The 26,025-nt window shown below is 43.7% G+C and overlaps 3 protein-coding genes across 6 annotated transcripts in view; 2 read left to right on the top strand and 1 right to left on the bottom strand.

Annotated features, from left to right (window-relative positions):
* The window catches only part of Cep95 (centrosomal protein 95), a 31,726-nt gene extending 26,999 nt beyond the window's left edge, over positions 1 to 4,727 (bottom strand). For all 3 annotated transcript variants that reach the window (XM_036194786.1, XM_036194787.1, XM_036194788.1), the window contains exons 1-3: positions 4,469 to 4,727; positions 3,078 to 3,206; positions 1,275 to 1,382 (exon numbers count right to left, since the gene is read on the bottom strand). In XM_036194786.1, the coding sequence (XP_036050679.1) occupies positions 1,275 to 1,382; positions 3,078 to 3,206; positions 4,469 to 4,487 (256 nt within the window). In that variant the 5' untranslated portion in view covers positions 4,488 to 4,727. The remainder of the gene's footprint in view (positions 1 to 1,274; positions 1,383 to 3,077; positions 3,207 to 4,468) is intronic.
* A 1-nt stretch (position 4,728) lies between these two features.
* Ddx5 (DEAD-box helicase 5) lies at positions 4,729 to 13,798 on the top strand. Of its 2 annotated transcripts, none has more exons than XM_036194790.1 (14): positions 4,729 to 4,831; positions 5,386 to 5,570; positions 6,785 to 6,950; positions 7,318 to 7,414; positions 7,526 to 7,659; positions 7,763 to 7,828; positions 8,649 to 8,790; positions 8,869 to 9,029; positions 9,114 to 9,286; positions 9,728 to 9,838; positions 10,071 to 10,132; positions 10,215 to 10,274; positions 11,538 to 11,762; positions 11,950 to 13,798. In XM_036194790.1, exons 2-14 carry the CDS (start codon positions 5,527 to 5,529, stop codon positions 12,354 to 12,356), a joined length of 1,848 nt encoding a protein of 615 aa, XP_036050683.1. In that variant the 5' UTR covers positions 4,729 to 4,831; positions 5,386 to 5,526; the 3' UTR covers positions 12,357 to 13,798. The 2 variants fall into 2 exon arrangements, with proteins under 2 accessions (XP_036050683.1, XP_036050682.1); XM_036194789.1 differs by lacking the exon at positions 4,729 to 4,831 and adding an exon at positions 4,999 to 5,084.
* Positions 13,799 to 14,807: 1,009 nt separating this feature from the next.
* On the top strand, positions 14,808 to 25,437 carry Polg2 (DNA polymerase gamma 2, accessory subunit). Its single transcript, XM_036198412.1, has 8 exons — positions 14,808 to 15,375; positions 17,662 to 17,788; positions 17,916 to 18,021; positions 19,327 to 19,500; positions 21,177 to 21,317; positions 21,424 to 21,504; positions 22,075 to 22,175; positions 25,175 to 25,437. Exons 1-8 carry the CDS (start codon positions 14,841 to 14,843, stop codon positions 25,338 to 25,340), a joined length of 1,431 nt encoding a protein of 476 aa, XP_036054305.1. The 5' UTR covers positions 14,808 to 14,840; the 3' UTR covers positions 25,341 to 25,437.
* Positions 25,438 to 26,025: the final 588 nt, after the last annotated feature.

Raw genomic sequence — 26,025 nt, 5'->3', positions numbered from 1 at the left:
TCAAGAGGTGAGCGGATCTGCAGCTTTTCATGTGCTGTGCTCAGGGCAGCTCTGTACTAAAAAACCTTCACAAGCACGTGTTTTCATAACCTCACTCCACTATGCTTATGGAGCACAACTACCAGGCTGTTCTACCAGGCTGTTCATGGAAACTGGGTCTGTAATGCCAGCACTAAAGAGATGGGACGGGAGGATTGCCAAGTTTGAGGCCAATCTGAGCTAACCAGTGAGACCAGTGGTCTTACACCAAACTACAGTTTGAGAGTCTGTCTTTAAAAAACAAAAAAGGTGGAGGCGCACACCTTTAATGCCAGCACTCAGGAGGCAGAGGCAGGCAGATCTTTGTGAGTTCGAGGCCAGCCTGGTCTACAGAGCAAGATCCAGGAAAGGCACAAAACTACACAGAGAAACCCTGTCTCGAAAAACCAAAATAAATAAATAAATAAATAAATAAATGCAGTATACACTGAAGATTGTCTTCTGTAATGTGAAATTGTATATTAAGCATATCCTCTGGGGGCCGGAGTGGGGGAGGACAGGGGAACCCTTGGCTGATATGAAAAATTAAATTAAATTAAAAAAAAAAAAAAAATATCCTCACTCACCTGGGCAGTGGTGGCGCACACCTTTAATCCCAGTACTCAGGAGTGCCAGGCAGAACTCTGTGAGTTCGAGGCCAGCCTGGACTACAGCAAGATCCAGGGCAGGCTCAAACAAACAAATATATATATACACATACATACACACACACACACACACACACACACATATATATATATATATATATACATACACAGATCACTTGATATATATATCTCCTCAATCATTTCTCATAGCTGTGGTGCACTGTACTATATGGAGCTATTGCTGCCAGGCGGCAGTGGCACAAGCCTTTAATTTAATCCCAGCACTCAGGAGACAGAGCCAGGCAGATCTCTGACTTTGAGGCTAGCCTGGTCTACAGAGGAAGTGCATGACAGCCAGGGCTACACAGAAAAAAAATGTCTCAAAAAATAAAAATAAAATAAAATAAAACTACTACTACTACTACTACAAAAAACAAACAAACAAAAAAAATTTCAAAAACACATACTCACAATACCTTTCCAACCCAAACTAGCACAGACTTAATGTTCAGTTTTCCAGGACTCTCATGGCACACTGATTGTTATAGCTCAGTCTTAGTTTTCCTGTTCAGACTTGGCTAAACAACAGCTAAGACTCTAACATTCAATTAAAATATATAATTATTTGATGGGTAAGTATACACTAACCTGTTATGTGAGACAAGCTGACCTGAAGGTAATCCAGAGCTAGTGAATCAATCACTGCTTGTACATTGTGGGCATCATCTTCTTGACTCCTGGAAATAACTATGAGGTCTGTGGGGGAGGGAAAGTCATGTCATTTCAGATCGTTTATATTTGTCATATATATGTGTCTGTGACTAGGCTTGTGCATAAAATCCACTGTTACAAAACAACTCAAAACAGGATTTATAGATCCTAAACTCTACGTACTAGAGTCTGCACTGATGGACTATTTATCAATTTGAACTTATTTTTCAATATTCTATATATAATGGTTGAATATTTTTCACCCAATGTATGAGTATATTCTATGGATGCATCATGTAAAGGAATAAACAGGTCCTTAAATTCAAGGCATTATGATAGTCTAATAACAGCAAGACTGGGTATGATGACACATGTCTATAATCTCAGCACTGGAGAGATTGTAGCAACATTATGAGTTTGCAAATACAAGACTTGTCTCAAAAACAAAGCAAAAAGATACTAAACCCTAACTATGGGCTGCTTTCCCCAATCAGCCAGGCATGGTGGCACAATGCTTTTAATACCAGCTTTTAGGAGGCAGAGTACAGCCTAGTCTACATAGAAAGTTCTAGGTCAACTGAGGCTATATGGTGATACTATGTCTCAAAAAACAAAACCAGAAAACAAACCACAGCAGGTGTCCAAATAGCCCTCTTTTATATGCCCTATCTGGAATAACCAAATGTACAGAGATTATGGAAAGATTTTAATAGCAAGGCAAGTGTTTCCTCTGGGTGGAGTGGAAGCAAAGGCTGGTGGATCTCTGAGGATTTGAGGCTAGCCTGGTCTACAGAAGAGAGTTCCTGGACAGCCAGAGCTACAGAGAAACCCTGTCTTGAAAAAACAAAACAAAAAGATGAAGCCTAGATAATTGAAACTAACATCCACAAGTCAGACCATTTTTCTAGAAAATGTGGAGGATACTCACTCAAGTTAACAGTGGGGAGAGTGAAATGGCACTAATTTTATAGCAATTCATGTTTATCAGTAAGGGACAAAGAAGGAGTAAGGAATCTAAGGATAAGGTGTCTTCAGTGTTTAATGGGAGACACACAGTGATTTCGCACCTAAAAGAAAAGGAGCAGTCACACTAAGTCACATTCGTTGACTGTCTTCCTAGTAATTAATTAGGTTAACAAAGTAAAACAGCTTTTTTTTTTTTTTTTTTAAGACAGAGTCAATGTAACTCTGGAATTCTCTATGTAGACCAGCCTGGCCAGTACGCCCACTGTAAAGTTAATTCTTATCTATAATTAGTAGTTAAATAGACTCAACAAATTTCCAAGACCCACTCAAATTTATAACCTTGAAGGTAGTCACAGAAATAATGACTTTAAAAGGCATGAATAAATTACATGGGATTGGATAGATGGGTATTAATTCAAATAAATGCCAAACTATTTCATCATGGCTCTTATTGTGGGTGAGGTCCATAATATACTAATTAAATCAACTAGTGTCAGAGTTGGATAGAATTAAGATGTTAAACTGGGCAGTGGTGGTCGACGTCTTTAATCCCAGCACTTGGGAGGCAGAGGCAGGCGGATCTCTGTGAGTTGAGGCCAGCCTGGTTTACAAAGTGAGATCCAGGAAAGGCACAAAGCTACAGAGAAACCTTATCTCGGAAAAACCAAAATAATAATAATAATAAGATGTTGAAAGGGAAATAAAATTCTATGTCAACAGAAACCCACGACCCAAGACATAACCAAAATTATTCTCAATTTTCAGTACCCTTACCTGGTACCTTTTCTCCCAAAATGGATTGATAAAGTGCAATAAAAACATTAGCATCACAGTCTTCAAGTTCATGTATCCTCAGATGTATGTGACATTTAAAAAGAAGGTTATTGGCAATTGTTACCCATTCTGTTGGGGAAGAAGGCGGGGGGAATAGCAATAGAAAAAGTCATATATACATTTTAAAAAATGCCATACAAGCATATACATGAAATATTGAATATACATTGAAAACTGTAGAAGATAAGGACTTTGTCAATAAACTTCAAACACTCAACTGAGTAAAAGTTTTCAAAAGATGTATTTATTTCTTGGGATGCCTTCCAGTGGTAGCTCCTACACAGTCAAAACTATTGTTCCAATCCAACTTTACACTTGCAACCTAAGATCAATCTACCAATATTTTTATAATACTTAAATGGGTGTTTTTAGTTACATTTATAGGTAAGCAGGAATGTCTTAAGACAATTGTAAACGATAATCTGAAGTTACCAGAATCTAACGGAAGTGGTTCCAAATTCCCAATTATCTTGTGTAAGTTAAGATCTCTCTGGTGCCCAAACGAGTGATTAATTTAGGCTGTTAGGAACTGGAATAATGACAACACCGACACTAATGCATTTGTTAGTTTTCTCTTTTATTATATTTGATGGATACGAAGGTAAACATAAACACATCGCTAGGCTCTGAATTAGCACATTAATAATACTGCTCTCCATTGTTTTTTGTTTTAAACAGCTCTTACCCTCCCCTACAGTGCAGGACCAAGTTTAAGGGTTTCAGCAATAACCTCGAAAGCTTGAAACACCTGTATCCTGAAATTATTGAGTATTTGAGAAGGCACATTAGAACTGGACATATCTCCAGTATGAGATGGGAAGATATTCTGGAGACAGTAGTCTGAATGTGCCATGCCTCCCTCCCGATGCCCATTTCTCACAGCAGTCCAAGCCATGACAACCATTTTGTATGCTGTCCTGGTGAGGAGGTAAGCGTCCTAGACAACCAAATCAACTGGCTTTTCAAAGGCAGTACTAGACAAAATCGGTTACTCTGGAGGACGTCAAAGGATCTTATGAGTGCTATGCCTCAAACAACGACAACAACAAAAAAATACATGTCCCACAAAATTCGGGTAAGAGAAGGATCCTGACTGCTCTGTAGAGACAGGATGCGGGTGTTCCAGACTCGCCAAAGAATCCCTGTCACATCCCGAGTCTCCGTTCCACGCCTGGACACCCCAAAAGGTCTCGAGGCTGAGACCCTAAACTCAGGGACCCCACCCCCGGGACTGCGACCACTGTCCGACAGTCACGAGCCTCTCCAGAAGCCCAGACACGGTTCAGGTCGGCCCGAGGCCAGCTGGATGCTGCAGGCCGAGCGAGACTCACCAGCCTCTGAGCTGGCCATACTGCCAAGAAAGGTCGCGGCCGGACTCCGAGACGAGAGCGCGGGCGACGGTGTCCTGCAAGGGCCGCACGGGAGAGAGCCGAAGCGGGTAGGAGGGGGTAGGAACCAGAGAGCGGGGAAGGAGGGCAGGGAGAGGGAGGGACGTTAAAACGGCTCCTCGCCGCTGATTGGTCGTCAGAGGAGCACTTCCTTTCGCAGCACGCGCTTCGGCGGCAGTTTGCGGGCTCTAGACACCCTTCCCCGCGGGCTAGATCCCGCCTAAGGGTTCTCAGGTCGGCGGGCCAGGCAGCCAGGTCACCCAGCAGCCCGGCCGATCTCCCCGGGGCGTTGGAGCCGCGCTTCCGGTGAGTTCGTGGAAAGGTATTCCTCCGCCGATACCCAGCGAAGAAGTAGTGCGGCCCGCCTAGCCCTGGGGTACAACCACGTGACAACGGCAGGCTCCACCTCCCCGTCTTCTTCGGGAATGGGCGTGGGGGAGTCTGTGGCGACGTAAACATCTTCAAGTGGCGACTGCGAGGTGGCTGGTGCTGGCCATCTTATTGACTAACTGGCCGCCGGGAAGCCGCTAGTTTGAGGCGTGGCAAGGCGAGAGAGAAGGTGGTGTGGTCAAATGAGTGCGGGCCGAGGCATTCTAGTGGTGTCACCCTGCCGTGAAGGGGGTGGGGGGTGATAAACGGGCGCCTGTGGAGGGAGCGCCCGCGGCGGGGAGGGGCGAGGACATGGCGGATTCCGGAACGCCAGCGGGCGTTGAGGCCCCCCCCCCGCCGGGGGGCGGGGTGATTAGGTCATAGAGCGGCTCCCATCGTCCTTTGCGGCGAGGAGGCGGTCCAGACTATAAAAGCGGCCGCCGGGACGCAGCCGGCACCTCATTCATTTCCATCGGTCTCTGCGTCTACAGCTCCGGCCTCGTCACCGCCGTCCCTCCGCCTGGTGACGCCCCCGCAAAGGCTTCGCCGTCGCCGAGGCCTCCTCTCCGCGACTCGTCGCAACTGGATTCTCTTTCACTGGGTCTTTCCCTCTCACCGCAACCATTGACGCCATGTCGAGTTATTCTAGTGACCGAGACCGCGGCCGGGATCGAGGGTGAGTGTGGCGAAGGGACCTGTCAGGCCGAGCGGGTGGGGGATGGGAGGGCGGCGCGGCAGGGGCCCGGTGTCCCAACCGACCGACCCCGCGGTGTTCGGGGAGGGGCCCCGCGCTTTGCTGGTTCCTGATACCGACTTAGGGGGAAAAAAAGCCCTTTAGAGGCGACGTTCCCGGTAATTGGGCTCAACGTCGCTTTGTTTGTTTTGTTTTGTTTTTTTTTTGGTTTGGGCGGGCCGGGACCCGCGGCGCCCTCGCGGCTGGGGAGGGAAGTCCGGAGGGCCGTGTGAAGCGAGGGGGCGCCGCGCCTTGCAGGCGGCCCGCGGCGGCGTCCGAGCCGCCTTCCGGCGGGTGTTTTCGGGGCCCCCGGCGTTACCGGGGAGTAGAGGGGGCGCGTTCGAGGCCACCCGTGCCGGGGAGGGTGGCGGACGTCGGCGGATTCGGCCATGCGGCTGAGCCGCGGCCACAAAATGCCGGCCTCGGACATGGCGGCGGCGCCTTTGTTACCCCGCCCGGCGGAGGCGCTCAAAATGGCAGCGCCGAGAAAATGTGGCGCAGAGAGAAATGCGAGACAAAGAAGGAAGCGCCGCCCCAGCGGGAACGCCGCCCGGCCCGGGACTCCTCCCCCGGTTGTCGCCGGCTCCTCCTCTTTTCTCTTTTTTTTCCCCCCCTCGCGTTATATAATTTTGCTACCTTGATTTGTAGCGCTTCGGCGGCTCGCGGCGTTCCCCAAAACGCGGCTCGCCGGCGTGTGCACCCCTTTCCACCCTGCCCACGACACCCTCCTCCTCCACCTGCTCACATTGTCTGCGCAGCCCCGTTATTCTTTTAACAACAGCAGTTCCTTCGGTCGAAAACAGTGGCAAAAATAACCCTGTTAAGCTCCTCCCTTCTTGCCCAGCTCCTAGACTCTAATTCCTAAGCTTTGTGGGGAGAGTATATGGAGTCTCGAGCTGTTATCTCTCCTTGTAATCTGAACTTCAGACGTTTGGGCAGCTTCCGACCTGATAAATCCAAGCTGTTTGTTTGGCCTCAATAAGAGGGTGCTTGGGACTACAGTAAAGAAATAGTGTGCCAGTTGTGGCTGTCGAGAGAATGACAATTGGGAGGGATTCCAGAAATGCACTTTGGCTCAGTATCAAAAGCCATTAAGTAAAACGTGGGTGTAAACTTGTATATAGAACTCTTTCACGGTGGCTTTTTTTTTCCCATAGATTTGGTGCACCGAGATTTGGAGGGAGTAGAACAGGACCCCTCTCTGGAAAGAAGTTTGGAAATCCTGGGGAGAAACTAGTTAAAAAGAAGTGGAATCTTGATGAGCTGCCCAAATTTGAGAAGAATTTTTATCAGGAACATCCTGATTTGGCAAGGCGTACCGCGGTGAGTAATTTAATGTGGCTTTTACCCGGTAACAGTTTCTACTTAATTAGATGGAAACTAACATACCCTGGAAATGCCTTGATTTGGAGGTATTTGTGGTATAACTTCCAAACGTATCCCACTGAATTTATTCTGTAAAAAAATTGTGTATTGGCTAGGCCAGGGGGAGACAGGCAAGCCAATCAGTATTTGAGCTACAGGGTGAGATCCTTATTTTTTTTAAATATGTATAATAAAGTATTTTTTATTGCTAAAAGGGTTTTTGTTTGTGGGGTCGGATTTTTTAGAAGTACATATGAAAATTGTTACTAGGTTATAGGGAATTTGTCAGTGTAGTTGACTGAGACAGAGGATTTGTTTTTTTCAGCAAGAGGTAGATACGTACAGAAGAAGCAAGGAAATTACAGTTCGGGGTCACAACTGTCCAAAACCTGTTCTGAATTTTTATGAAGCAAATTTCCCCGGTAAGGACTAATTCTCATCTTCATCCTTTTCGTTTGTTCCCTCTTTTTGCCTAAAGGCTTTGGTTGTTGGTGTTTTTTTGTTTTTTGCTAAAATGGTATTATTGGTTATAGCAAATGTCATGGATGTGATTGCAAGACAGAACTTCACTGAACCCACTGCTATTCAAGCTCAGGGCTGGCCAGTTGCTCTAAGTGGATTGGATATGGTTGGAGTAGCTCAGACTGGATCTGGGAAGACATTATCTGTAAGTTTAGGAAAACTTGCTATTCTGGGAGAGATGACCTGGGTAATCCTTTTTAAAGCATTTTAATACAATTACTGCTGTTTTTATTCTTCATCTCCAATAGTATTTGCTGCCTGCCATTGTCCACATAAATCATCAGCCATTCCTAGAGAGGGGTGATGGGCCTATTGTAAGTATGTCTTTAAATTTTTTTGGTGGTTACAGTAGAGATTTGTAGACTACATAACCCACCCAATTTGCTAGGGCTAGTTTGGCTTTTATAGAAGTGAAGGATGGAACTTGAGTAGCAATTTAAAACCTAGTGCTGCCCAAGGACAGTAATAAGTTTGATACTTGTCATCCAATCTGATGGCTGAGTTCAATAACTAAATGTAAAAGAATTCTCTTAAACTAGTGTCTCTAGAGCCTATATATAGTAGTCCATGCTTATAATCTCAGTACTGTAATCCCAGACAGAAACTGGAGGATCCAGGAATTGGAGGCCAGCTTCAGTGACGAGGCCTTGTCTTAAATTAAAAAATAAAATCTTGGGCTGGAGAGGTGGCTCAGAGGTTAAGCGCACTGACTATTCTTCCAGAGGTCCTGAGTTCAATTCCCAGCACCCACATGGTGCTCACAATCATCTGTAATGAGATCTGGTGCCCTCTTCTGTGTACATAATTTAAAAAAAAAATCTTTCCAGACGGTGGTGGCGCACGGCTTTAATCCCAGCACTTGGGATGCAGAGGCAGGTGGATCTCTGTGAGTTCGAGGCCAGCCTGGTCTGCAGAGCAAGTTCTGGGAAAGGGCCAAGCTACACAGAGAAACCCTGTCTGGAAAAACAAAACAAATAAATAAAAAAAATAAAATCTTCCATCCACCTAAATTGAACAGTCAGCATACATTTTACCCCAAAAAAAGACACAGTGCCCTAGTATACTGTTTTGTGCTGAGAGCATTTTTTTTTTTCCTTTGAGGGGGGTTAAATTTTTTTTTTCTCTCCCCCTTAGTGCTTGGTGCTGGCACCAACTCGAGAACTGGCCCAGCAAGTGCAGCAGGTCGCTGCTGAATACTGTAGAGCTTGTCGCTTGAAGTCTACTTGCATCTATGGTGGTGCTCCCAAGGGACCACAGATTCGTGATTTGGAAAGAGGTATATGATCATTAAGGGGCTCTTTGTTACTAATAGGGAGAAGGTTTTACATATTTACATTTACTCCTTTAATTAAAGGTGTGGAAATCTGTATTGCGACACCTGGAAGACTGATTGACTTTTTAGAGTGTGGGAAAACCAACCTGAGAAGAACAACTTACCTTGTCCTTGATGAAGCTGATAGGATGCTTGATATGGGTTTTGAACCCCAAATACGGAAAATTGTGGATCAAATAAGAGTATGTATCCTTATGTTCTTGTAAAAATCAGTTCTAAGTTTACTCTTTGCTTTGCAAGCTAATTTATTTCCCTAAATTTTTTAGCCTGATAGACAAACCCTAATGTGGAGTGCAACTTGGCCAAAAGAAGTAAGACAGCTTGCTGAAGATTTCCTGAAAGACTATATTCATATCAATATTGGTGCACTAGAACTGAGTGCAAACCATAACATTCTTCAGATTGTGGATGTGTGTCATGATGTAGAAAAGGATGAAAAGTAAGTTTAAATTTTAGCAGTTTGAGAAAATCTTGCTTATCCAACAGAGTAATTAGTTTTGAAAGATGTCTTAAAATGAAATTTAATGTGGTATACATTCTCTTTAAAATCTTTATTGGGGGGTATAGCTTGGTAATAAACCACTTCCCTGCCTGACTGGTGAGCAAAAAAGCTTATGAGTTTGAACCTAGCGACTATGCAAGCACACAAAGTGGTGTGCCAGTCCTCATTGGAATCCATGTTCTTTGGATATTGTGCTTGCTGGTACCTAACACTTCTGTAAGGAAAGGAAAGCTATAGGTCATGAGCTTTCCTAAAGGACCAAGAACAGAATCGCCTTAGTGGCTTAATGTGTGTATTGTTTTGACTTGTGTTGATATACATTCAGCTGTTTCACTAAGCACATACAATATTTTTGGTTGAAACAATTTTTTTCTTTAGACTTATTCGTCTAATGGAAGAGATCATGAGTGAGAAGGAGAATAAAACCATTGTTTTTGTTGAAACCAAACGAAGATGTGATGAACTTACCAGAAAAATGAGGAGAGATGGGTATGTCCTGCATCAAGGCAGACTTTAGAAAAGGGCAAAAGTACTTTGATCAGAAGCAGGGAGTTTTGTGGGTGGGTATCCTGTGCTACAGTTTAGGTAATAATTATACGCATTAATTTCAGTGACAGTGTAGTGGTAACAGCTTAGGGATATTATGCTGGGTGGCAGAGCTGTGGGATTAAATATTTTTAGGTTTTAAATGTGAGTGCACTAATAGAACTTGATGATATAGGTGGCCTGCCATGGGCATCCACGGTGACAAGAGTCAACAGGAACGTGACTGGGTTCTAAATGGTATGTATTTCAAATAAGATGAAATTGATTTGTAACTTGGTAACATTTGCTTGGATTAATGGTCTCGTGTATGTCTTTGTAGAATTCAAACATGGAAAAGCTCCTATTCTGATTGCTACCGATGTGGCCTCCAGAGGGCTAGGTTAGTACAAACTCGAATTCATGGCTTGGTTTCCCAGAAGATCTCCATGTAGTTTTTTTTAAAGAAAGTTTATTGCTTTCTTTAACCTCTGCATTTTTTCTAAGTTTTTTTCACATAAAGGTGCAGTCTTTGTGGCAAGGCCTAGGCATGACAATCGGAGGACTCGAGGGGGATGGAGGACTAGTGATCGGCTGGCTGCTTCCAGTCGATTAGAGAGGTGAAAAGCTGAAAGTGTGCCAGTAATCTTCAAAGGGCAGAACATACCACCTCTGCCCCATAAACTGTTCTCTCCGGGGGAAAAAAATGGAAGTTACCTCACAGTTCACTGCCGTGGTATTTCATCTGTCCCATGCTTTGCATGATTGCCATGGTACAGCATTGTTTCAAACTGTTCACTGTGATCTGTGGGTCTTTGAGTTTCAGTGAGTTTGCTGAAATGTCGAAGAAATATTTCCAAACTTCAATGTTCAATGAAATTTTTGTTCAAGTTTGAAATGGAGAGAGCAGCTTTAAAAGGTACTAAGCCTTTTACAAATTGGTGAGTACTGGCACATGAGACCTAGAGCAGGATCAACTTCTCACACATAGTCAGTGGGAAAAGAAAGTGCCTTGAAAGTTCCTCCCTCACCTACACAGTAGTCGTCATGTCGAGACCTGCCAGAGAGAGACACATTCTCAAGTGAATCCTGGCTTCTTGGAAGTGCTTGCCTAGACGAGACACAGTGCATTAAAACAACTTTTGGGGGACAGGTATGTTTTTCTTACAGCTGCAGTTGTAAGGTCTTGGCAAGACGAGCAGTGTGGCCAGAATTTTGAACAACTGATGAGTGTGATGCAAAGGACCTTGTACCTTTTTTTAGAGGTCCTCAAACATGAGCACATGAAGAGGTTGCTGTGAGACTTTTAAGTGGCCCTACTGCGCAGAAGCATTCAGATGTCACTTGATGATCTGTAAGGGGACTTTGCCAATTTGGGAATGTGCTAAGGAGAAATAAACATTCCCTCCATAGGCTGTCAATGGGCGGGGGATAACTTAATACAGCTCACATGTGCTTTTTTTTTTTTTTTTTTTTTTCCTGCCCCACCCCCTTTTTTTCTACCTCAATGGTATTCCTACAGGAAATGGATAACCATTTTAACTGTATTTTTTGCAGCCCGTACCTTCTTGGGAATACAATTGTCTAACTTTTTATTTTTGGTCTGGCTGTTGTGGTGTGCAAAACTCCGTACATTGCTATTTTGCCACACTGCAACACCTTACAGATGTGGAAGATGTGAAATTTGTCATCAATTATGACTACCCTAACTCCTCAGAGGATTATATTCATCGAATTGGAAGAACTGCTCGCAGTACCAAAACAGGCACAGCATACACTTTCTTTACACCCAATAACATAAAGCAAGTGAGCGACCTTATCTCTGTGCTTCGGGAAGCTAACCAAGCAATTAATCCCAAGTTGCTTCAGTTGGTCGAAGACAGAGGTTCAGGTAAGATATTATTACAGGTAGTTGGGGTCACCTCGTCTACAAAGTATTTTAAATGGGATTGGAGGGGTAAGTAGATTGTTTTGAAACCTAAGAAGTCTGAAAACCCAGCATGAATAGAGCTAACTCATATGTTAGCACATTTATGCCATAGATAAAATTGACCCATTTTCACTTACTTTTTTGACAGGTCGTTCCAGGGGTAGAGGAGGCATGAAGGATGATCGCCGTGACAGATACTCTGCGGGCAAAAGGGGTGGATTTAATACCTTTAGAGACAGGGAAAATTATGACAGAGGTTACTCTAGTCTGCTTAAGAGAGATTTTGGGGCTAAAACTCAGAATGGTGTTTACAGTGCTGCAAATTACACCAATGGGAGCTTTGGAAGTAATTTTGTGTCTGCTGGTATACAGACCAGTTTTAGGACTGGTAATCCAACAGGGACTTACCAGAACGGTTATGATAGCACTCAGCAATATGGAAGTAATGTTGCAAATATGCACAATGGTATGAACCAACAGGCATATGCATATCCTGCTACCGCAGCTGCTGCGCCTATGATTGGCTATCCAATGCCAACAGGGTATTCTCAATAAGACTTTAGAAGTATATGTAAATGTCTGTTTTTCATAATTGCTCTTTATATTGTGTGTTATCAGACAAGATAGTTATTTAAGAAACATGGGAAAGGCAGAAATGACTGCAGTGCAGCAGTGATTATGGTGCACTTTTTTCGCTATTTAAGTTGGATATTTCTCTACATTCCTGAAACAATTTTTAGGTTTTTTTTGTACTAGAAAATGCAGGCAGTGTTTTCACAAAAGTAACTGTACAGTGATTTCAAATACAATAAATGAAGGCAATGCATGGCCTTCCAATAAAAGATATTTGAAGACTGAATTAAGTGGAAATTGTACTTTATTTTACATATATAATGTCATGTAATACTTGGCTTAGATAGTATGATTTGGGGGGATTTTCTTTCGTTTTGGTGTTTATTTTTACACAAAAACTAAAGTTGACTACTTGCCATTCTTTGATTTAGGACTTAGGAGGTGAGGGAATCAGAGGCCCTTAAGATCTCTCATGGGAAGAATTTAGAGACGGTGGATTTTTATAAATTTGTCAGTAGCTTTCAGCATCAGGGATATGACAAGGTGGCTGTTCTTTTACAAAACAGTTAAGTGATGACATACTTTATTCTGGCTTTTTGCTGTATTGTTAACTTCTAAAATGCACAAAACTGACAGACTGTTACCCCAAGAGCTGTGGGCTGTGTCCTTAGTGCAGCTTATTTTGTAGGCTCTAGTCCTCGCCAACTTGCCAGGGTTCTTGAAGCCAGACTGGCAGTCAGGAATGTCTCCCATTATTTCAGGGCATTTTAGAGGTCTTCAGATTGTAGACTAGTCAGTACTCCAACACAAGGAAGAAAACCTCAAAAGTAATCAATTTGGGCAGCATACCAAAAGACTTGTAAAGATGAGATGCGAGATGTGGTTACTGCTAGAAAGATCCAGGAGATAGCCATAGTTTTAAGTGGATTTCCCAACAGCTTTATTTCAGAATGGCTATCACTAGATCTAAATGTCTTCCCAGAAAATGGTGTGTTTTGCCCAGGACAAAAGTCCTAAAGGAGTTTGATTTTTTTTTTTTTTTAAATAGGCTTTGATGTTAATTCCTTATTTATAAAATGTAGAACAAATTAGAATGTGCTGGGGGTGGGAGCTGGGATTAACAGCGAATATTTTCCAGGGCTGATACATTGAAAACTGGTTCGTCCTCAAGTACCCTGAGTGGTTTCCAATGGCATGGCTAGTCATATTCATGATTTTTAATTATAGGTAGATTGGAGCATTTATTACATACTTTACTGTTCGATGTCTTAATGTGGGCCTTTTATTTTGTAAATATTATGGAAATGATTGTGGGGCTTGGAAAAAAATTACCTTTGAAGTTTTAAAAGACAGTCCACTTTTTAGCATGTGTGTTGTGTCCAGCCTGTGGTTGTCTTAACTAATAAATGTGGTTTTTCTCCCCATTCTCTCCTTTTATTTATTTGCGTAGAGCCATCATACTGGGGGTTTGCAGCCCCCACCTTCCCCACCCAAGCTGTCCTGGAACATGACACATAGACCAGACTGGCCTTGAAATCATGTCTTTCCTGAGTGTTGAGCTAACCATTTAAGGAGTGAGCTGCCAGCACCTGGCCTGTGCCTCATCACACTCCCCAAACAAGTTACACAATTACAGCATGTTACCTGCAGGTTTACTGATCTCTCAGGGATCCATAACCATTTTAAGGGAAACTTAAGTTCAGACAGGCCTTTAATCTCAACACTAGAGGTAGGCAGATTTCTGAGTTCCGAGGCCAACCTGGTCTATAAACACCAGTTCCAGGACAGCCGGCCAAAGGTGGTTAACAGAAACCCTGGGGGACGGGGAGGAGGATACCTTTTTGGGTTTTGGACCTTATGGAGAGAATGTCTTTAAAGGCCACAACCCTGCCGCTCCAGCCACACCCAGGAGGGAGCTGAAGTGGGCCACCAGTGGCAGTATTTGCCAGCATTAGGGACGGTCGGGTTTAAAGAACAGCCAATTGGTGGAGCACGCCTTTAATCTCGGCAGAGGCAGGCGGATCTCTGAGTTCGAGGCCAGCCTGGTCTCCAAAGTGAGTTCCAGGAAAAGGCACAAAGCTACACAGAGAAACCCTATCTGCTTTGGGGAAAAAAAAAAAGAGAAACCAGCCAGACTATACACAGAACTGAGTAGTGAACACATTTCTCTTGGGGAGTGAACGCTAGGCTAACACCAGCGTCGTCCTGGACAACATTTTGGTAGTCTTGGCAACTAGGGAAAACACGAGTTGATACTAAGTCCGTAGTTGTTATAGAATGGTGTAAAAGCTGAAGTGAGTGGAGCTGCCAAACGCGGAAAAACCCTAAGTAAACAACCGCAGACGCGGGCGGAGGCAGGGATACGCCCAAGGAGGCTGCGGGCTGGGCGGTGGCGCACTTCCGGGGGGCGTGGCCTGCAGCAGTTCGTTTCCGCCGCGCCTGCGTCCTAGGGTCCGGTGTGCTTCTATGAGACAGGACTTCCCACCGGAGGCGCTAGTGTTCCCGACTCCGGAAGCCATGCGCTCCGGTGGCGTGGTCCGGGCCTGCCGCAGTGCCTGCAGGTGCTGGCTCTCTGGGTGTGCGGGTCCCGCAGACGGGCCGCAGCAGCTGGCGGCCCCCGAGCGTACAGGGGACCAGGAGGCGCTGGTAGACCTCTGCCGGAGAAGGCACTTTCTCAGCGGGACGCCGCAGCAGCTCAGCCCCGCTGCTCTCCTGAGCGGGTGCCACCCGGGCTTTGGACCTTTGGGGGTAGAGTTGCGAAAGAACCTAGCCTCACAGTGGTGGTCCTCCATGGTGGTGTTCAGGGAGCAGGTCTTCGCGGTGGACGCCCTCCACCACGAACCAGGCCCTTCGCAGGCCGGGGACAGTGCCTTCAGGTTAGTTTCTCCAGAATGTATACGCGAAATCTTGCAAGACAAAGAGCTGAGTAAAGAACAGCTAGTGGCATTTCTTGAGAACTTATTAAAAACTTCTGGGAAACTACGGGAGACTCTTCTTCACGGTACGGCTCTTTGCGTCTCGTGCTTCTGAACAGGTTTGGGGTGGAAAGGAAGTCTTGCAGGAGTTTGGAGACAGCAACTGGCCCTGGGTTTCCAGAGAAAGAAATGACCAGATTTCCTTTTTTTGTTTTTGTTTTTGTTTTTTTATTTAAATAACATTCAAGGTTAACTACCTTAAGGCAAATGTCCGCATTTGGCAGCACATATACTAAAATGTCCGCATTATTCCTGAGGAAATGGGGAAAACATTCAGTTTGAAGAACAACCCCATAGAACTCAATCCCGCAGAATTAGGACTTTGATTCAGTCACGTATTTAAACTTCCATTGGTACCAAAACATTTTCAAAAACTTCGTCTACTCTTCAGTTTTACGTACATGAAATTGTCGACTTAATGTCATAGTTTTTTCCTTGCTGGGTAATTTTTTTGGCTTGCCATCTAGAAGATGAGTACTGATTTGTACTCATCTTCCTCTTTTTCACTTTTTTAAATTTTATTATTTATTTTAGGTATGAGTACTCTGAGTGCATGCCAAAGAGGGCTTCAGATCCCGTCCTAGATGGTTGTGAGCCACCATATTGTTGCTGGAAATTGAACTCCAAACCTCTGGAAAAGCAGCCAATGCTCTTAACCGCCGAGCCATCTCTCCAGCCCCTGAATCTTTCTCTTAAAGTTAAATACAACATGATGTAGAAGTTCTAAAAAATAAAAATGAGCCAGGCGGTAGTAGCGCATGACTTTAATCCCAGCACGTGGGAAGCAGAGGCAGGCAGATCTCCAAGTTCCAGGACAGCCTGCTCTATATACAAAGCAAGTTCCAGGACAGCCACAGCTACACAGAGAAACCCCCACCTCAAAAAGCAAAACAAAACAAAGTGATTAGTTTGTAGCATTTTATTTCATATTCTTGACATTGATTGCATTAAATAATCTCATATATCATGTCCCCAAACATCAACCTTTTTTATCTTCTGGTCTCTTAAGTGAAATCTCTACCTTCAAGGATGCACAGACTGTGAAAATGAGACTTTTCAGTTCAGTGTGGGTAACATAAGTGAGACTGTCTCATTAAAACAGAACAAAACCGCAAATTGACAGAAAGGAGTTCTTTTTATTTATTACATTTTTAAACTTATTTTGTATGTGTAAATATGGGTATGCCACAGAACATATATGGAAGTCAGGACAGCTTTTAGAAGCTAATTCTCTCCTACCAGGTGGGCCCCAGAGACAGAACTCAGGTCTTTAGGTTGGCAGCAACTGCTTCTACCCACTGACTATCTCTCCAGCCTTGAGGGAATGTTCTTGATTGAAAGGTTGAAGATGCCTAATCAAAACAGTCCATGGTCCTTACTTAATGAGCCAGAAAAAGAAAAGGAAAAACTGAAAACTGCGTTTGGGGTGAGGATTAAAACAAAAAATAAACCGCCAGGCGGTGGTGGCGCATGCCCTTGATCCCAGCACTCGGGAGGCAGAGCCAGGCGGATCTCTGTGAATTCGAGGCCAGCCTAGTCTACAGAGCGAGTTCCAGGAAAGGCGCAAAGCTACACAGAGAAACCCTGTCTCGAAGGAAAAAAAATATATATATATATATACCAGCCGTATGTTAGATGATATTCCTTCTTAGTTAAGTTTATACTTTAATGATAGAGAATATTTTTAGGAAACAAATGATAACAGTGTTTGGAGTGAATGAGAAAAAAACATGGGAAAATGTTAATTGACAAGTCTGGGTGAAGAGCATAAAAATGCCATTTGGTTGTTTGGGGGTGGGATTTTTTTTAGTTTTTGTTTTTGTTTTTGTTTTTGTTATTTGAGACAGGGTCTTCTGCAGCAGAGACTGGTCTCACACCCACTGTGTAGCAAAGGATGACCTCATTGAGCTCCTGGTGGTCCTGTCTACCTCCCAAGTGCTGGGATTATAGGTAAAAAGCACCACACCTGGCTTTTTTTCTTCAAATATGACAGACTTTATTTCATTCTTTTGTTTCTCCTTTTGAGACAGGATTTCATTATGTACCCCAAGTTGGCCTTGAAATCACTATGTGGTCCAGGCTGGCCTCAGAGTGTGAGCAATCCCCTTGCCTCAGCCAAGTACCAGGATAACAAGTGTAAATCCACATCTAGCATACTGTAATATTCTTTTAGTGTTTTGTAGATTGAAAATGTTCACACTCAGAAGTTGAAGAATCACTACCTAAAGTTAAATGGTAATTACAGCTCAGAGCTCACTGCAGTTTACCTATGTACAATAGATTTATACAGCGATTGGTTTGTTTTTTGACAGGTGCCTTGGAGCACTATGTTAATGGCCTGGATCTGGTAAACAGAAGGCTGCCTTATGGTCTTGCTCAGATTGGAGTGTGTTTTCATCCTGTTTCGGACACTAAACAGATACCTAGCAGTGTTAAAAGGTACAAAATGTGGCAGAAGACCTGGTTTGGTACTTAAATAATCAAGAATCAATCATTCCCACTTTGGGATACATCGTATAATCTCCATAAAAGCTAACTTCTGATTTTTTTTTATATACATACAAAGAATTGGTGAAAAGACCGAAGCTTCATTGGTGTGGTTTACTCCTGCAAGAAATTCAAGCCAGTGGTTTGATTTCTGGTTGCGTCATAGGCTTCTGTGGTGGAGAAAGGTACTGCCATAATCATTTCAATAATTGATATTGAATTCTTCTATTTACTTGCCTTTCTGTACTTGTTTTTAAAGCAGGGCCTCATGTCACCCAGGCTGGTCTCAAGCTCCTTATGTATCCTAAGATGACCTTGAACTTCTTACCTTTCTAAGCACTGGGATTATAAAGAGTGCTCACACTCCCCCAATGTTGATCCACTTGCCTAAGCCTCCTGAGTACTGGGCTTAAGGGCAGCCACCACACCTGGCTTATAAATAGAACTTGAGGTAGCTATGGGTTGTGTGTGTGTGTGTGTGTGTGTGTGTGTGTGTGTGTGTGTGTGTGTACGCGCATTTGTTTTAGTTTCTTTAAGGAGGAAAAAAGAAAGACTGTGTAGCTGGAGAGATGACTCAGTTATCTTCCAGAGGACCAGAGTTTGGTTCCCAACACCCCAGGTAAGCAGGTTACAGCTGTCTGTAACTCCACTTCTGAGGAATCTGGCCTCCAAAGGCATCTGTAAACATGTGGCGTACAGACAGGTACACATAAATGAAAATGAATCTTAAAAAAAAAAATGTTGCTGCATTTCTATCTGGAGCAAGCTCATCACAAATGCCATGGCAAATGTACGGCAGTCAAAGGGTAACTTGAGGGAGTTCATTCTCTTTCCACTGTGTGGGTTCTGGGGACCCAACTCATGCAGGCTTAGCAGCAAGCACCTTATCCATCTCAATGGCCCAGATTTGGGCTTTTTTGAGACAAGACAGCCCTCTAACCCAAGCTGGCCTGGATGGAACTCACTTTCAGCTCAGTCTGACCTACAGCTAGTGGCAACCTTCTTAGGTTAGCTGGAATTACAGGTGTGAGCCTCCAACCCACCTGTTTGGTTTTTTTTTTCAGTTTGTTGAAATCCTGGAGATGGAATCTATAGCCTTGAATGTGCTGGACAGGCACTCTGCTGCTGAGCCACACTCTCATACTGCTGTGCTGAGTTCATAGGAGAGCTAGAATAGCAGATGCAAACAGAAAGCTCCGCGTATATTGTTCCAGTGGGTATCAGGGGTCCCTCGGGACAGATAACGCTGAGCTCAGGTGCCGTGGCTGAACCTTTATGTTCTGGACCTAACTGCTTTTCAACCAGTTGCTGGATAAAAGTCTCAGGCAACCCTCATTCTCAGAGGTAATTATGGAACTAGAAGTGAATTAATCCCAGCACTCGGACACAGAAGCAGGAGGATCTTTGGTCTGCATAGAGAGACCATCTCAGGAAATAGAGCAATAGTAGGTGAGCATCTCATCACACCAACGAGACCCTTGGTTTTGCAGTTTGCTATGAGTCCATCTGACTTCACCAGCACGGACTGTCAGGATGAAGCAGGACGGAAGGGAAGCAAGCTGTACTACCGCTTTCCCTGGGGAAAGGAGCCAATAGAGACACTGTGGAACCTTGGAGATCAAGAACTCCTACACATGTATCCTGGGAGCATGTCTACGTTACAGGTCTGTGTCACCCTGAGCCCCTATTTCCTTTACCCAGATTCTTTGTTTTCTGAACCACCGAAGGATCGTTGTATGGTATCCTGTGACCGACTCCCTAATAACTCTGTGTACATTTTTTTTGACAGTGCCCAACCACATAACCATAACTGCAGACATCAAGGTCAGGAAATTAATAGTAACCCACCACTCTTAGCCATTCCACAAAGCCCCTGAGATTTAATTGACTACCCCAGTAATGTGCTTGGCAGACCCAGGGTACAGTCTGGAGCACCATGTTCCATGGGGTTGGCCTGTCTCTGGTCTCCAGAGTTACCTTTCCCTTTCTTAGGTTCCTGGCTTTCTTGAAGAAGCTAGTTCCTTTGTATTTGAGCAGATCTTTCGAAGTTTTCTGATATGTGTGTTTGTGCCAGGAATATGACATTGTGTGTGTGTGTGGGGGTGCCCTTCTCAGGGCATTCCAGGGAACATCGATGGGTATCATCAGTATGTTTTCTTCTATCACTTGATTAAGATGGCATCTGCCAGATCCTTCCAGTGTACATTCATTTAGTCTGTTTTGCTTTCTGTGTGGGTGTTTTGCCTGCATGTATCTGTGTGCCACATGCATGCAGTGCCCCAGAAGAGGCCATCAGATTCCCTAGAGCTGGAGTTACAGTTGCAGCCCACCATGTGGGTACTGGGAATCGAACCCTAGTCCTCTGCAAGAACAACTTCTCTTAACTAACCCGAGTCATCTCTGTCCAGTTTTCATTCATTTATATCTTGGGATGAAACCCAAGTCTTAGTGAATGTAAGTCCAGGAACTGTGTGTGTAGTCTATGCCTTTAATCCCAGAACACCTGAGGTTGAAACAGATGTCAACATCAACAAGGGCTGCATAGTCAGATACTGGCTCAAAAAATAAACCAGGATTTTAGAGACAGTTGAGCTGGTAAAAGCACTTCCTGCTGAGCTTGACAGCTGAGTTCAGTTCCCGGGCCCCACGTGGTAAGAGTGACAGCAAGTGGACCTCTTCACCTCAGATGCATGGATTGGCACTTGTACCCCCCATCACACGCGTATAATCATAGTAAAGGAACTATGTAAACATGTTCCTTTTCCAAATAGCAGGCCTCTCCCAGGAAGCACTGAAAAAGTTCTGGGGCCTAGGCCCATTCCAGGTGAGTCAGCTCATCCTCTCAGAGAGCAGAGCTGCTAGGTTTGACAGATGATTGAACGTCATTGTATTTATTTTCTGATTGTGTAAGTCTAAAATGTATAACTTTAAGAAAAAGTTCTGCTAGCTGGGCATAGTGTCCCACACCTTTAATCCTGGCACGCAGGAGGCAGAGGCAGGTGATCTCTGTGAGTTTGAGGCTAGCCTGGTCTACATAGTGAGTTCCAGGACAGTCAGAGCTATACAGTGAGTTCCTGTCTTGAAAACACACACACACACACACACACACACAAAAGTCTGGGCAGTGGTGGCAGCGCACACCTTTAATCCCAGAACTTGAGAGGCAAAGGCAGGCAGAATCCTGTGCCTTCGAGGCCAGCCTGGTCTACAAAGTGAGTTCCAGGACAGCTAGGACTGTTAATACAGAGAAACCCTGACTCAAAGAAAATAAAAGAAAAACACACACACACAAGAAAAAAGTTTTGCTAAATAGTACTTTATTTTATTCTCTTCTGTGAAGGGTCGAGATGGGCGGAAAAACGTGGTTCCTTGTGTTCTGTCTGTAAATGGGGACCTAGACCTAGGAACAATGGCTTACATCTACGATTCCTTCCAGCTCTCAGAGAACTCCTTTGCAAGGAAGAAGAGCCTTCATCGAAAGGTGCTTTTGCCATTTCACATGGACTGAGAAACTAAAATTATGTTTTTGTTGTTTGTTGTTCCCTCTATACATTAACATTCCTTCTTCCTCTTGCCCCTTGTCGCAGGTGCTTAAGCTTCACCCTTGTTTAGCCCCTGTTAAGGTTGCTTTGGATGTGGGGAAAGGCCCGACGGCAGAACTGAGACAGGTGGGTTAAATGTATTTAATTGCCGTGACTTTTTAAGATCTTACATTTACTTACTGTGCAGGTGTTCCTGTGTGGTACAGAGGCCAGGACAACTTAGGAGGTGGTTCTGTCCCTCCACCGTGTGGGTCCAGGCCCTGGGAATGGAACTCAGCTGCCCGGGCAGTAACCGCCTTTCCCCACTGAGCCTTCTTGCTGCGGGTTGCTAGGAAGTTGTCAGGAAGCAGTTGTGTGGTTGACTTCCTGAATGCCGTGCTGGGGTTTCTCAGGCTGTCCCTTTCTCACCTGTCACATGACTTTACAGTTAACATGGCTTTTCTGCAACCTTTTGTGTTTTGAATGATAGTGATGATAATTCTTGGTTGGTGTAAAACTATTTCTTGAAAGATTTGCAGTCAATATTCAGTTGGCATTGCTTATTTCTTCATTTTTAGCGGATGGATGCTGTTCGGTGTATAAACTCAAACATTGTAAAATTAAACAGTTTACATGAATTTTAGAGATTGAAGAAAGTGGTTTAGAGTTTTGCAAGCACTTTTCTTTCATCTTTGAAACCTATTTTTTTCTTCCCAGGTTTGTCAAGGGCTACTTAATGAATTACTAGAAAATGGGATTTCTGTGTGGCCTGGCTATTTGGAGACTGTGCAGTCTTCATTAGAGCACCTCTATTCAAAGTAAGGATTATCTTCCTTGTCGTTAGTTAGTTTAAGTTTCATTATACTAATAGAAACAAATCTCTTCTAAATATCATCTTAAAAATGAGGCTGGAGCTGGGGGGGGGGGTGGCAGTGCACACCTTTAATTCCCAGCACTCGAGAGGCAGAGACTGTGGATCTCTAAGTTCCAGGCCAGCCTGGGCTACAGAGTGAGTTCCTGGACAGCCTGAGCTACACAGAGAAACGCTGTCTTGGAAACTAGAAGCTAAAATGGGGCTGGAGAAATGGTTGAGTGCTTGCTGTTCTTCCAGAGAAGCCAGGCTTGGTGCCCAGCACCCATGTGAAAATGCTCACATCACTTACTCACTTAGAACCCGCAGCACCAGAGATTCAGCCGCCTCTTCCATCCACCACAGGCACTGCATACGTGAGCATGCACATGCAGACACATGTACGTAGAAGTAAAACATAGCCAGGCGGTGGTGGCACACACCTTTAATCCCAGCACTCAGTGAGTTGGAGGCCAGTCTGGTCTACAAAGCTGCACAGAGAAACCCTGACTCAGAAAAAAAAGTCTCAGAACCCAATGCCATCCAGGAAAGGCATTCCAGTGATGTTCTTTCAGTTCTGATTTTATTTGCTTAACTTTAATCCCTGAAGAACTGAGATATATCTGTAAATACTTGTCAAATACTGTTCCTTGCTATGGCAATTAGCTCAAGGCATAAAGTTCTGTGAAAGGAAAAGCTACGTTTGTTTTTTGTTTTTTTTTTTGTTTGTTTGTTTTTTTTTTTTAAGACAAGGTTTCTCTGCATAGTGCTGGCTGTCCTGGAACTCACTCTATAGACCTTGAACTCAGAGATCCTCCTGCCTCTGTCTCCCAAGTGCTGGGATTAAAAGCATGCCACCACTGCCTGGCTAAAAATCATTTTTTAAAAAGATTTATGTAGTTCTGTGTTGGCCTACATGGATGTATACCACCTGTGTATCTGGTACCCATGGGAACCAGAATGAGGCAATGGAAGCCTGGAACTGCAGTTGCAGGCAGCTGTGAGCCGCCATGTGGGTGCTGGGAAGGTCCTCTGAGAGCAGCCAATGCTCCTTCACTGCTGAATTGGCTCTGGTGTGGGTGTGTGCTAGTATGGGTGTGCCATGTCACATATGTGGAGTTCAGAAACCTTTTTTTTTTTTTTTAACGTGTATGGGTGTTTTGCCTGTGTGCATATTTGCACCATGTGTGTGCAATGCTTACCGGACAGAAGAGGACATCAGAGCCCCTGGAACTGGAGTTAGAGGGGTTTTTTGGGACCACATCTGTTGAGGGGAGGAGGGGCGGGTCCCTGCAAGCTCTACAGCCTACCCCAAACAACCCTTGATCCTCAGAGAAACAAGATTGAAACTTGGTTCAGTCTAACTTAGTTAGCCCGTGCTGGGTTATCCTTCTAGAGTCTGAGAGTGGGTAGTTTATTTTAGCCATATTTAAGTACTGTACAATTTTGGAAAAAAAAGTTACCCTGATGACAGTTAACTCAGTCCCCAGTGTTCAACAAAGCTTAAGACATGTTTACCTTGGAACTCTACAAAATACACACGGCCTCTTCCATAACGATGGGTTCTGTAGACTCAGAGACCATGTCAGGGTAAGGGTCTAGGGAGAATGACTGCGGTTAACATTAATAGCCCAGGGAGTCAGGACCGGCCTGGCCCTAAGAGAACACAGAAGTCACTTAGGCTGTTGTAAAGCACGTGTGACATCACTCTTAAGGATGGCTTTATGGACTGAGAAGCAATGCTCCAGATTTAGGAGGGAAAGTCGGGGATAAACAATATTCTGGGGGATTCAGGTGAATCCTGGCCCTACAGATACCGACTGATCACAAGGTTGTAAACTACAGCCTTTCCCAGCATTCCATGAAGAAGATAAATAAGCATACTTTGAAAAGACAAACATTCATATTTATCCTTCCTTTGGAGAGATAAACATGCATGTTTAACTTTTCCTGGTTTCCCTAGTGCTTATCTGTGCACAAGAACCTCTTACCCTCTACACACATTTCATCCATGTCCAGGCTGGCTTTGAACTCAGTGTGTAGCTGAGTATTACCTTAATCTTTGATAATCCTGCCGCCTCTTCCTGAGTGCTGGGATCACAGGCATATACCACCATGCCTAGTTTTTAAAAAATGAATGTTTGGGGCTGGAGAGATAGCTCAGTGGTTAAGAGCACTGGCTATTATTCAAGAGGACACAGATTTGATTACCAGCACCTACATGGCTGCTCATGACTCTCCATTAACTTCCTTCTGGCACATATGTGATACACAAATATACATACAAGCAAAACACTCATACAAATAAAATAAAAGTAAATAAAATAAAAGTTTAAAAGTGAATGTTTAATCTGATTTGGAAATCAGGAAGGCCAGTGTGGATTTATTCATGATTGAATTAGAAGCAATAGGTTAGCATGTTAAGTCATAAATGAAGTGTGGATTTGTTAGAATCTGTTATATACCAAATCCTAGCTTTATTATGGTTTATTTAAGAGACTTTAGTCCACAAGTATTTTTCTGTCATTAAAGCTAAAGTCAAAAGGCTGAAGTCAGCCAGGCGGTGGTGGCGCACGCCTTTAATCCCAGCACTTGGGAGGCAAAGGCAGGTGGATCTCTGTGAGTTCGAGGCCAGCCTGGTCTCTAAAGCAAGCTCCAGGAAAGGCGCAAAGCTACACAGAGAAAGCAAAAAAAAAAAAAAAAAAAAAAGGCTGAGGTCACTGTGAAATTCATTCATCATACCCCCTCAGGTGCCAGTGTTTATTTTTTTAGGCATTAAGTTTTTCTGACTTTTAGCCAATACAGTAAATTCAAAACTTCACTTGGACTGTGCTTCAGAAAAGGGGGGGTTGTGATTTGGTCCCACTCTCCAGTCATGACTGACTGAAGTCAAAGTGACTTGGACTCTAAGGTGTCAGATGTTGGGGTGATTTGTATGGGCGCTCATGTGTTTTGTTTGACTCTCAGGTATGATGAAATGAGCATCCTCTTTACAGTTCTGGTCACTGAAACGACTTTAGAAAGTGGATTGGTCCAGCTGAGAAGTAGAGACACCACAATGAAGGAAATGATGCACATCTCCAAACTGAAAGACTTTCTAATCAAGTATCTAGAATCTTCTAAAAAGGTGTAGTTCTTCATATTTCTGTAATAAATAGAAAATCTCTATTGATTTTGTTAGCTTACATTAAAATGATTTTGGCCCTTTTGTATTTATAAAGTGGACATTTTTGTCTCTTTCTTTGATTTGTTTTTTATTACCCTTTTGACATTTGGTCTATTATGAAAACACAAATCTTATTCTGCCAAGTAAGCAAGACCAGGTTGGGCTACATGGTGAGACCTTGTTTTAAAAATTTATAAAAAAAAAAAAATGCAAGAATGGTTCAACATACGAAAATCTGTCGATGTAATACACCATATAAACAAACTGAAAGAAAAAAACCACTATGATCATCTCATTAGATGCTGAAAAGGCCTTTGACAAAATCCAACACTCCTTCACGATAAAGGTCTTAGAAAGATCAGGAATACAAGGAACATCCCTAAACATAATAAAGGCAATTTACAGCAAGCCAACAGCCACCATCAAATTAAACGGAGAGAAACTCAAAGCGATTCCACTAAAATCAGGAACAAGACAAGGCTGTCCACTCTCCCCATATTTATTCAATATAGTACTTGAAGTTCTAGCTAGAACAATAAGACAACAAAAGGAGATCAAAGGGATACAAATTGGAAAGGAAGAAGTCAAACTTTCACTATTTGCAGATGATATGATAGTATACATAAGTGACCCAAAAAATTCTACCAGGGAA

Source organism: Onychomys torridus, chromosome 8 (genome assembly GCF_903995425.1).
Source record: "Onychomys torridus chromosome 8, mOncTor1.1, whole genome shotgun sequence".
NCBI lineage: Eukaryota > Metazoa > Chordata > Mammalia > Rodentia > Cricetidae > Onychomys > Onychomys torridus.
The sequence above is the reverse complement of the archived record's forward strand: the minus strand, read 5'-3'. Positions and strand labels throughout refer to the sequence as shown.